At 36.0% G+C, this 12,698-nt stretch overlaps 1 protein-coding gene across 3 annotated transcripts in view; it reads left to right on the forward strand.

Moving 5' to 3' along the window:
• The window catches only part of HBS1L (HBS1 like translational GTPase), an 81,890-nt gene that overhangs the window by 42,124 nt on the left and 27,068 nt on the right, over positions 1-12,698 (forward strand). For all 3 annotated transcript variants that reach the window (XM_060029926.1, XM_060029928.1, XM_060029929.1), the window contains one exon: positions 9,701-9,809. In XM_060029926.1, coding sequence (XP_059885909.1) covers positions 9,701-9,809 — 109 coding nt within the window. The remainder of the gene's footprint in view (positions 1-9,700; positions 9,810-12,698) is intronic.

Raw genomic sequence — 12,698 nt, forward strand, 5'->3', positions numbered from 1 at the left:
AACAAGGGGTTACTTAACACAAAAGACAAAACTGTTTAGAGCATTACTTTCAGCCTTACTAGAGCATTCTGAATATAAAGTTGTCATTGGATTATTGATTGGATGAACTTTGTACCTTTGTTTCAAAACATGAAATAAGAAAAAATCAAGAGCATCTCTGAAGAATAGTATAGAAATAAGTTTTTAGTGTTTTGAAATGTTTTAATATATATGCTTCTCACTTAAAGGTTTTTAATTATAAAAATTATACATAGTCATTGTAACATAGAAGTATGTAAATTTTGATATGAAAAGTCACTTCCTCTCTTTCCTAATATCACTCTCTAGAAGTAATAACTTTTTTTTTAAACTTTTTATTTTATATTGGAGTAAAGCTGATTAACAATGTTGTTATAGTTTCAGGTGCACAGCAAAGAGACTCAGCAATACATATACATGTATCCATTCTCCCCCAAACTCCCCTCCCATCCAGGCTGCCACATAACATTCAGCAGAGTTCCCTGTGCTATACAGTAGGTCCTTGTTGGTTATCCATTTTAAATATAGCAGTGTGTACATGTCAGTCCCAAACTCCCTAACTATCCCTTCTCCCCACCCTTCCCCGCTGGTAAGCATAAGTTTGTTCTCTAAGTCTGTGAGTCTCTGTTTCTGTTTTGTAAATAAGTTCATTTGTATCATTTCTTTTTAGATTCTTCATATAAGGGATTCATACGATATTTCTCTTTCTCTCTCTGTAGAGGTAATCTCTTTTAAAAGTTCACTTATATTCTTGTAGACTTTTTAATGCCAATAACATAATAATATAGCATCTTTGCTGTATAATATTGCAATTGCTTTTCCCATTTAATGTGTTATTGTTTTCTTTTCAAGCATGTAGGTTTACTATTTTATCTGAAGCAAATTATTTCATTGTTTGGATACATCATAATTTGTTTAACGATTCCCTTATTGAGGTACATCTACAGTTTTTTTCACCATTACAGACAGCATCACGGTAAACAATGTTGTTCATATATTGTTGCACAGTAGCGTTAGTATTTCTGTGGAATGCATTCCCAGAAATATAGTGTATATAGTAAAGTTTTTTATTTTATCAAATTTTCTCCCTGCCAAAGGTTGTACCAAGGCTGTACTCTTGCCAACGGTGTCAGATAGTGCTCTTTTCCCCATTTCCCTTTGCAACGCTGGATGTTAATAAAAAAAAGTAGAAATCCTTTTACTTATTCCTCTGTGCCGTTTTTCCGTTTGTCCCCCCCTTCCACCATCTCCTCTTTTCAGTCCTCCCCTTGCTCCTCCTGCTTATCCGTCCCCACCCCGCCCACCCCCGTTTCCTCTGCCACACCTTTCTTTGACTTGTGTATTTTGAACTGGTCTATTTATTGGTTTGTAGGAGCTCTTTATACACACACACACACACACACACACACACACACACACACACACACATATATTAACCCCTTGTATGTATTTCCTCACATACTTTTATGTTTGCTTGTGGTATCTTTAATCAGGGAAAATTTTTAAAAATTTTATGTAAAATTTGTCAGTCTTCCTTATTTGAAAATCAAATATATTTTTATATTAGTCTTCATATCTTTAATCAACAAGGAATTTATGTATGAAACACCATAAACGTATGATAGAGTCTTTTTCTCAAATGGATAGCCAGTATTCCCAATACAATATTGAATATAACCCATTCTCTTCCCACTGATTTGAAACATCTCTTTGCATATGTTGAATTCCTACTTAAAACTGTGTAACCTATATATTCCTATAAGAACATTCAGTTCTTATTTTTATGTATAGCAAACATAAATATATTACTATTAATTGGTTCATTTACAGATGCTCTATTCTAATTCATCAAGCTATTTTTGTGCCATTACCACATTTTAACTTACTTCAGCTTTATGATATTTGATATCTTGGTAGTTCTAGTCCCCTATCATTATCCTTAACTTAAAAATTTTATTGGTCATTCTCTCACATTTACTTTTCCAGATGAACATCAGCTTAGCATGTTCTTCTCTTTTTTTGTATGTACTCTTGAAACTTAACTTGTATGACACTTAAGCGAATTAAAAAAACCACTGGGTTCAAGCCAAGGTGAGGTATACTTTTTGTGTTACTGCTTATCTGTGACTAGGTGCATGTTTATTCTAGCACTTTTTGATCCTATAAATGCCTAAAATCATTTAAAAAATAAAGGCGGTTAATGGGTGCAACAACATCCAGTCAAACTAAAGATACTTACAGTAAATATGTATTGACCACAAACTTCAGTAATTATTTTTGATTTATGAGTTTTCTGGCAAGGACATTCTATGAACAATGATGAGATAATTCCATAGAATAAGGTCTTTTTTGTTGTTGTTGAGAATATTTTAAAATAGTTGGTGTGCTTTTACAAGTATAATATTTATTACAAAATCTTTGTCAGGTAGATGGTATTGGTGGTGATACCCTTATTTTGCACATGGGATAAACTCAGTCTCTGGAGTATTTGATGACTAGGTCAAGGCTCAAGGTCGTGAATGTTTTGGTGGCAGAGCCTTAGATTTCCAGCCATGCTGACTAGAACTGATTACTGCAGGGTGGAAGATATCCGTAGAGTTTAAAGCACCCTAGGACTGAAGAGTGGGGGATGCCTCATTAATGGCTACGGAGAAGTTAGGGAATTATAGACTGATGAGACATGGCAGCATCTTTTATGAAGAAATCATTATTACATATAAGTTTCTATGGTTTTTCTCTTACCTCTTCTTAATTTAGCCTCTCCCATTTCTAAATAGTCTCAATTATTATCTTCCCTAATTTAGAATATTTAATATTGTTTTACTTTCTACTTATTGAATGAGAAAATAGTCCTTGAAAATAAATCTATAAAAGATCTTTTTTGTTTTAAAGAGTTCTTTCCTTCAAAGCTTCAGTTATATAGTCTTTAAAAATTTATTGATCACTGCCCAGTCTTTTTCAGAATATTTGCCCCATTAACCCTTACAAATGACTTTTCCATGTTATTTTCTCCTCCTTTTTGTTTATTTTTCAGGGTCAGATCAAATCTCATTTCATTTGTTAAGTTGTTCCTAATTACTCAGGTGCATACATAGAATACTCTTGCTTATTCTTTCTACACCTTAATCTCCACAGTGTTTATAATTGTCTCAGAATAGTGTATAAACTCTTTGAGGGACTTCCCAGGCGGTCCAGTGGTTAAGACTTCACCTTCCAATGTAGGGGGTGCGGGTTCGATCCCTGGTCAGGGAGCTAAGATCCCACATGCCTCGGGGCCAAAAAAACAAAACATAAAACAGAAGCAATATTGTAACAAATTCAATAAAGATTTTAAAAAAAAAATGGTCCACATCAAAGAAAAAAATATGATTCATACCTTTTTTTTTAATCCAGCTCTGTCACTGCCCAAGGCTGCATAATCTTTGGCAAATCAACTGTTTTGAACTTTAGTTTCTCTAAAGTAAAGTAGGAATAATTATACCCATTCTGCGTGGTTGCTGTGAAGGTAAAAAAGAGCATATAAAAACCTCCTGGCAGGAAAGCGTACAAGAGTGCCCATAGGAAGTGCCAGGTGGACTTTCTAGAACCCAGCGCTCTAAACACTAGGAGGTGGCTGGTATTTTATTTATTTATTCATTCATTCACTTATTTATTTATGGCTGCGTTGGGACTTCGTTGCTGCACACGGGCTTTCTCTAGTTTCCGCGAGCGGGGGCTGCTCTTCGTTGCGGTGCGTGGGCTTCTTATTGCAGTGGCTTTTCTTGTGGAGCACGGGCTCTAGGGGCGCAGGCTTCAGTAGTTGCGGCACCTGGGCTCAGTAGTTGTGGCTCGCGGGCTCTAGAGCGCAGGCTCAGTAGTTGTGGTGCACAGGCTTAGTTGCTCCGTGCCATAGGGGATCTTCCTTGACCAGAGATAGAACCTGTGTCCCCTGCATTGACAGGCGGACTCTTAACCACTGCACCACCAGGGAAGTCCAAGGTGGCTGATTATAAGTGCAGGAAGTAGGTAGAGAGTAAATTGAGGTTATTGCCTTAAGAAGAGAACTAAGATAACTTGCAAAAACAATAGAGATCAACTCAAGGTTTCAAAACTTAAACCCTTAGGGGTTGATCATTAAACTCTGTTTCTTGAATGCTTGTTGTGAGTAGAGCACTGTGTTGTGTGCTTTGTACTATGTGGACAGGTGTATGAGGCATTTCTTATCCTCAAAGAGCTAGTTAGTCTAATATTGATTGTGTTGTAAAGACCAAAGGAATTAGTCGAAAGAGCGTAAATCTTGTGGATATGTAAGCAGGAAGTTTCATTAAATTCAGCAAGTCTATGACAGTCGTGTGGTGCTAGGGAAATTTGGCTTTGAATCCTTTACAAAGGAATATACATTGAAAAATGTCTTCAGGAAAGGGACCTAGATAACTTCATATTCAAGAGACAGAGCCAAGTAGATTTTGCTGCTTAGATCTTAACCCCAGGAAGGAAACAGTAGAATTCTGGAAGAAGTAGTCCAGCAAGGGGTAACCACTAGGGGTAGAAGAAGCGTTGCTTTAGAGACAAATGGAGTATGAGAAAGGAGAAGTGGACAGGTAGGTGAGCTGATTAATTAAGTACATGCCCTGCTGCTAAGGTGAAGTCACTTCTTTGTTCCTTGGTTTTGTTGTTGTTGGTTTTTTTTGTCTACAAAACAAGCAGGTTGGACTTGATTAACTGGGTAGCTGTTATTTTCATCCAAATGAAAAATCTAAAAGATGATCAATTCTTCATCCTACTAGAGACTGAACACTAATCACTAATATATTAATCACTAATATATGAATCTTCAGAACATGTTTCTTTCTGGTGACTATGATTTGGTGGGTGGGTTTTACATGACTTGGGGGAGGACATTGGTACTTTTCTTTGGAATGGCACATTTTAACCTTCTAGTAGGCTATTTGATTTAAAGGACACCTTAATGGTTTGGGAGTCACAGACACATACATCCACAGAACTAGAAACCGTTTAATTTACTTCATTATGTAGACGAGAAAACGGAAGCTAGTGAAATTAAATGAACTGTTTAAGCTGTAAGGTAGGTAACAGTTAATTAGTGGCAGAGCAGGAATCAGAATCCAAGCTCCTTATTTGCATCCAGTACTCATTCCATATGCTGCCATTATTTTGGGACTTTCAGTGCTCAGTTTCTTGAGGTTGTTATACAGAAAATGAATTTGTTATTTGGTTGGGGAAGATGAAGGAATACAGTAAACATTTTACACTTTTATGTGATGGATATATGTATCTCTTACTGATCCATGACTGATTATTTTAGTTATTAGTTCATTTCTGACCTGTCAGTAGATTTTGCCTGTCATCAGCATGATGCTAGTTACGAGGGGGACTGTATAATGCGGTTGGATAAGTCAAAGTATGTCACATTGCCATTAATAACAGCTTAATGGAAAATTTACTAAATGTATGTTTTCATTGACTATGGAGAACATCAAATTGAATTAACATATTTCCAAAATAGCCTGAATCAAGGTTATCTCTCAAGTGGAGGGTTCTAGGATTGGAATTATTGAACCCCTTGAAATAGCATGCAAAATTTTGTGTGTGCTGTATTTCTCTGCCAAGAGTGTCCCATTGTTTTCATTAGCTATTTCAAAGGGGTATCTGACCTAAATAAAAAAGTTTATGAACCATTGCTTTAATGGGTTATATTCAGATCTGTAGTACTTTTTCCTCTAAAAAAATACTTTCATTTACATAACCAAATTTTTGAAATACTACATCTTAGGTTTGAGGTTTGATATCCTCTAGATAGGATCACCAGAAATGAAAAATAATATATTTACTGCATCCCCAGAAATATTACAGGTTCATATTGTGACTTTTCTTTGCTTAAAGATCCACCTACTTTTTTAAAAAAGTCAACATTAACAGTACTTCAATGTACTAAATGTATAAGTGAGTCAAGGGATTTTTTACACACAAAATAGAAGGTATTAAAATTAATCTTAATAGGAAGTGGGGATTAGCCCTGTATAGCCTGGACTGAGACGTTTTTATGCTTTACGGTTCTTTTTCCCTGTTTTGACAGAGGCCAAAGTCTGCCATGCCTCTATCAGTCAGGGTGTTCTCCCCACCTACACACACCACTGCCCTGCCCCCTCCTCTCCCTCACCATCACCATCACCATCACCATCACCATCACCATCACCATCACCATCACCATCATGCTCTCAGTTTCCTCCTTCCTTATCACTCACTCACCTCTCACTCTTTTTTACCTTTGCTAGAACTTTGGAACTGCTTTTATCCTGGAAATCAAACCCCTCCACAATTCTCAATCTGTTTTCCTAGTGTTTTTTTCTACTTCCTTGCCTTACTTCATGTATATCCTCTCAAACCCCAGGGTCTGGAAGGTCAACTTTATTTTCTTTTCTGCCTTTTCCAACAATTACTCCTTCACCCACCCTCCTTCCTTTTCTCCCCTTCCATCTCTGCTCCTTTGAAGTTTCTGTCTTTTGCCCGAACCAGCCTTTTATTACTCTTCACTGCTCTCATCTCCTGAACAATCTCATGGTTACTTTTCCTTATTCATCAAGACTTTGGAAGCTGGCTGACAGTGTTCTTCTACACCCTAAACTCTTCATGATCATAGCTTGTGCATCAATGTGAAGAAACAAGTCCAGCGGCCTGGACTTGCAGTTCCTTGACCCCCTCATTTCCAGTGACCTTCCCCTCTCGTCAGCAATTCACTGTAACTCCGCCTCTTCCGAAATCATGAAACCGCTTGTCCCATTCTGACAACAGCCACCTAGTTGTACTTCTTACATTGTTACCTTTTCTTGACCTTTGGACCCCTCAACTTTCTTTCAGTACATCAGTACTGTTCCTTTGTCATTTTATTTGTTTAATTCAGCTTAGAGCTCATTATGTATCATTTCAATAACTTTCCCCCCTTTTGTTGCCAGTACCTTCAACCACCTTGTTACTCTGCCCTTTTTTTGTACCTGTTGGGTAGAAACTTCACTCTGAATGAAGCAGTCAGTGTCTTCTCTGTGCATGTTCCTGAATGGCTGAACCTTGCTGGAAAAAGCCACATGGATAGGCAGATGGATTCCACTGCAGATTCGTTATTGCAGGTCTTAAATGGACCCTCAATACTATCCAACGATTCCCCTGTTTTTGTGTGTATTCAACTCATTCTTTGTGCAAAGATTATTGAAAACTGTATTTGCTTCACCAGTCTTTTTACTTTTCTCATTCACCCTCAGTCTCACCAGGTAACTTGTTGCTATGTTACGGAGAGAATAGAAGCTAACTGTCAGGGGTTTTCATCTTCTAGCTTCTCAACATTGTATGAGAATGTTGAGATCTGGCTTCTATTACAGTAAAAGTGCCTTTCTCCTATTTTAGTTCAGTTTCTACCTGTGCTTTATGTCCCATCCCTCTCTACATTCTCAGAAATTCTAAAATATCTGACATGATCTTTTTTCTTCCTGATATTTTCAGCCAGCCCTTTCAGTTTTATGTTCTCCATCAGATGATGCCATGTTTCCCTTTTGCTACCATTCTACCACATTCCTCCCTTTCCGACCAGATTTTTTTGAGAGGGTCATTAGTCCATATCTACAATTGCTTATCTAAAGCCCTTGGGACCAGATTTGACTCAGAAATCAGATTTTTTGGATTGAGAAAAGCATTAACGTCTGTGGTATGATCACCCCAGTGGAATTTGGGGCAGCACCCTTTAATCATCACATTGTTATTTCTGCACTGAAATGTATGGCTTTCCACTTTAAATGGGATAAATAAGGGCTACAAAAAGCTTCACTTTAGTCCAGGTCAGGTTTTGCTTCCAAATGAGTTAAAACAAAAAACCTTAATTTTTCAGAGCTTTTGGATTTTGGAATTATGCGTAAGAGATAGTGGACATGTACTTGCTGCCTGTTTTCTCACCTTCTTTTCTTTAACCCATTCTGGCTTTGCCTTCCCTCACTTCTCTCAGATGGTTCTTGCTAACTCTACCAATGACCTTTATCTAAAGGAATCGTGTCACTAGTGAATGTTTTCGGTCGTCTCACTTGACTGAACAGCAACTTCAGACTCTGGTGATGCCACTTCCCTTAGCTTCCTGGGCACCATCCTCCCCGGCCCTCCTCTGTCACCATTTTGTAGGCTTACTGTCCTCTTTCTTGCTGTCCTCTATCTGTGATTAAAGGTTGAATTTCTTCCAAGGCTTTGTCCTGAGACCACTCCTTTTCTTACTCAGTATTCTCTCCCTTGGTGATCTCACTTATGTCAGTGCCTTCAACAACTAATTATGTGCTGATGAATCATAAATATATGCTCCAGCCCAGACTTCTCCTTTGAGTTTGACCCTTTGTTTTATCTTCTCCTCTCTTTCCCTTCCCCCCACTTTCTTACATCATTTTGTTGGCTTCCAGATGTGTTAGAAAAAGCATTAGGATCTTTGCTGTGGCTTAAAGGTCCTGCATTGCCTGGCCATTGCCCCCCTCTTCAACTCCATTTAACTATGTTCCCTCTCCCCTCTGCTTTTACTCCCTCTGAAGGCCATGCTGCCTCCTACAGCAGGGCCCTCATACAGCTACTCTCTGTTTGGAATGCTCTTCCTTTCTGGGTAGTTTATTCTTGCTCATTTTTTGTGTCTTCACTTAACTCTCATTTTCCTATGGAAGCACTCTAATTCATGTGCCCTGTCACCAAATCTGATAGTACCGTATACAGACTATAACACTAATAACAGTCGTAATTTTATTTTTTGTGATCAGTTTTCTCCACTAGACTGTAAGCTCTCTCAGTACAAGGATTATGTCTGCTTTTGTTCACCACTATATTTCCAGCGTAGTGCTTGACATATAGTAAGCAAATAGCAAACATTTTGAATGAATTATGTACATTAATTTATCTTTTCTAATTTTTAAAAGTAATTTCTGTATATATATTTACCAGTGTAGCAATGCGGTTTCCATAGTTTTATGTGGACCCAATCCTGATGGTACTCTTACTGAAAATAATAAAGATACATTCTGAAGAATTTCATATATATTTTTTAAAGGATCAAATGCATAAAAGTCTTACTTTGATCTAGCTCGTAATTTATTCTCCTTCATGTTCTTAATTTACTTTTTCTATGTTGACTTCTTCCCCCGTATTCTGTGGAGATATCAAATATCTTACTAAGTCTAGTATTGTGAGCAAGTAAAATATATGCAGTATCTAGCACAATTCAGCAGCCTCTCAACTTGCTCATCAGTTTGTAGGTATCATGATTAAAAATAGTTTAGCCATCTGCTAACTGACTGGACAATTTTAGTATTGTGAAAGGGTGTGGTAGGAGAGGGAGATACAGGGTCTAGGTATAATGTCAGAATGAGGCTCAATGCAGAAACCACCTTGTGACCTCTTAATACTGAAACTTAAGAGTCAGTTCAAAATTAGGAAGAGATTTGGTGGAGGTTAAGCACAGCAGAGTCCTGACAATGGGGGATTTCCCAGAATAGGGTGACAGAAGAATTTCTTTCAGCATTTTAAAATTTCACTGAATATTTTTTAGAGAAAAAATACGTATAAAGATGTGATTCTGTGAAAATTACCATAATATGTATTTAATGTGTAATAAATATTTCTAGGAATCAATTTGAATTAACTAGACTTTTATATTTTACTCTTTCATTAGGAAAATCAATAGATTCCCAGTCATCTCGAAGTGAATCTGAAATTGTGCCAAAAGTTGCTAAAATGACTGTATCTGGAAAGAAGCAAACTATGGGATTTGAAGTGCCTGGGTAAGGTTTTTAACCCCTCCCCCCTTTTTTGAAATTAGTATTGTCTTCTTGTTAGACTGTAAGAAAGAGAATCTATTTCAATTTTGCATAATATAATCATTGAAGTATAATGGGTCCTCAGTATGGCATAGTACAAAGAAAAGGGGATGAGAAATTAAGCTTGATTCTAGACTTACCTATGTATATTAACCTACCTCACTGTCAATTTCCTTATACAAATTAAATATAGCTACTTTAACGTTAAAAACCTATGATTTTGTGAAATCTAGCACTGTGAGGTAGGGAATCCTTTGCCACTAGATGGTGTAAGCAAGCAGTGTTTGGGAATTAAATGTAGTTGGTGAATCAAGGAATCATTAATTAAAATTTTTTTACTATTATCTTTAAACTCTTTTAGATTTTCATACTGAATAAAATGGATCAGTATAACAAAGACAAAATATAAAATAAAACTTACCTAGAATTGCAAATATCTAGTGAGAAATGATAATAAGTCATACTTTAGTAGCACTCATTTATTCTTTCTTTTCACAGTCTTTAGGATTCTCTCAGGAGTTTTTATAGACAAGGAAAGTGGGTTGCTTGAGACATAACAGCACAGTTTAAAGACATTAACTTTAATTTTTTTTTTTTTTTTTTTGGCCGCACCGTGCAGCATGTGGGATCTTAGTTCCCCTAAAGACATTAACTTTAAACTTCTTTAAAAGTTTTCAGGTTTTTCAATCATTTCCTAAATCTATTATTTATAAATTATATATATTTTGTCTATCAGACACGAAACACTATTATCAAATATAAACAATAGAGGATTTTTTTCCCCCAATTTCAGGAAATACAAACTCAGCAGCCATTTTTTTCTCCCTTACAACATTCTTTTATGTAAATTAATAGAAGTATCCATGAGTCTTGGTTGGGAAGAATGTTAATGATTACCTAGTTCATTTTTTTTGTTTTATTTTATAGAAGCAAGACTTTATTCATTAGATTTCAAATTTAGTGAGGGAAAGAAGTCCATATCTAGGACATAGTAGACATTCAGTATATGTTAGTTAAATGAATGAATGAAAACGTTAATTTTTAATTTGAGTAACTTTAGCCCGTTAAAATAATTCTGAATCCTGATTCAGTAACAAAAAGCTCAATGTATGTCTTTTCTCTCTGAATGAAGGTTGGGTTGTAAGAATCATAAGTACCTTTTTTATTCTCATGTCTTGAGTGCCATTTAATCCTATTATGGAATTATTTTCATTGAGAGAGGAAAAAATAAATAGAATACACAATTCCTTGTTCTAAGGATTTTATAATCTTATGCAGAAGGTTTAGAAAGCAACATGCAGATGAGCATAGTACAAAGAAAAGGGAATGAGAAAATAGGCTTGATTCTAGACTTGTCTATGTATATTAATCTATATATTAGAAGTAAATGCATAGTTATGTGAATATTTATAAAAATAATGGGTAATAAATGATCAAGAAAAAAATAAATAGTAAATATAAGTAAATAATTCTTAGAAACCCACCTCTATGCTTTACAAGTATAATGCAAGCGTTTCAAAATCTTACAAGACTATATGCTTCATGAGGACAGGGACCATTAATGTTCATCATCATATTCCTTTCGTAGAATAGTTGTTTAAATATTTATTGATCAGAGTCCTTGGAGAAATACATTTTATTTTAAAAATAAACCTGGAAATAATATAAAGGTAAAAGGCAGCCTGTGAGCCAATATTTTGATGTGGCCCTGTGGAAGACGTCATCAGAATGTGAAAGGTCTGCAAGTACAAATGGAGATACTCAGAATGCATATAGTTGCTCAAGGACCAAGCTGTATTTACTTCAAATACTTTTATAGGATTTTGGGGGGACATTTATAGTAGGGATAATACTTAGGCTGTTGTTTTGATTTGGTCTCAAGAAAGCACAGAGAAACATAAACACTTTTGAGTCAAGATTTCAGCATCATAGATTTCTACATAGTGTGATTCCCAGTGGCAGCTTATAAAGAAAGAATAATGCATTTCTTAGAAGAAACTGAAACAGCAAACTTTTTCTTCACTAATAGTAAAGATAGTAAATATTTCTCTAGAAAGTGCAGTAAGTAAAAATCATTAGAACCTTGCATAGAGAACAAATAACTCTGTGCTTAACCTCTTCAATCTAAATTATGAGCTTTCCAGTATCATTTAAATAACTCTCAAAGAAAGATTAAGCCTCTAGATTCATGTAGAAATATTCCCACTCTTGGAAAGATGGTTTTAAAAAAAACAGACCGGTCACTTTAAAATAGTAGATAAGGTTACAAAATTATATCAGAAAGCACCTGAAAAAATATTCAACCAACCTATAGTTTCTTTTGTACCAGTCAGTAATTATAATCCTGAACCCAGAATGGTCATTTTTAGATCTCATCTTTGAGATTTTTCAAAATCTTAAAACATTAGCTTTTACTTCATATTACGCAGGAGTTTTTACTAAGTACAGACTTTCGTCGATGCTTTTCTAATTACTTTGACCCTTTTCTCTAACATTGTACAGTTTAGTGAACTAATTTGCAGTTTGCCTAAAATTTACTTGAAGGGAATGTTATTATGAAAGTGAAAGAAAAGCAAACCTTTCATGTTACTGAATTGTAAATGAAATAATCGAGTCAGGCCATGTTTTGTGACGCTCTTCCTATCCTGAGCAGGGCTGCCTGGATGGGTGGATGAGCTGAGTTTCAGGCCTCAACCCACTGTGTCAGCCATAGCTGTTCTGCTTTTATCTGTTTTCCATGTTGGAGTTAGCGTGAGCTTTCCTTTGAAGAAAAGCCTCTGTCACTGAAAACAGAAAGATTTGCAGCCAGAGATTGTGATTTCTCTCAGGTCTGATCAGAACCAGGTTCTGTGA

The sequence above is a fragment of the Delphinus delphis genome, chromosome 14 (assembly GCF_949987515.2).
Source record: "Delphinus delphis chromosome 14, mDelDel1.2, whole genome shotgun sequence".
NCBI classification, from domain to species: Eukaryota; Metazoa; Chordata; class Mammalia; order Artiodactyla; family Delphinidae; genus Delphinus; species Delphinus delphis.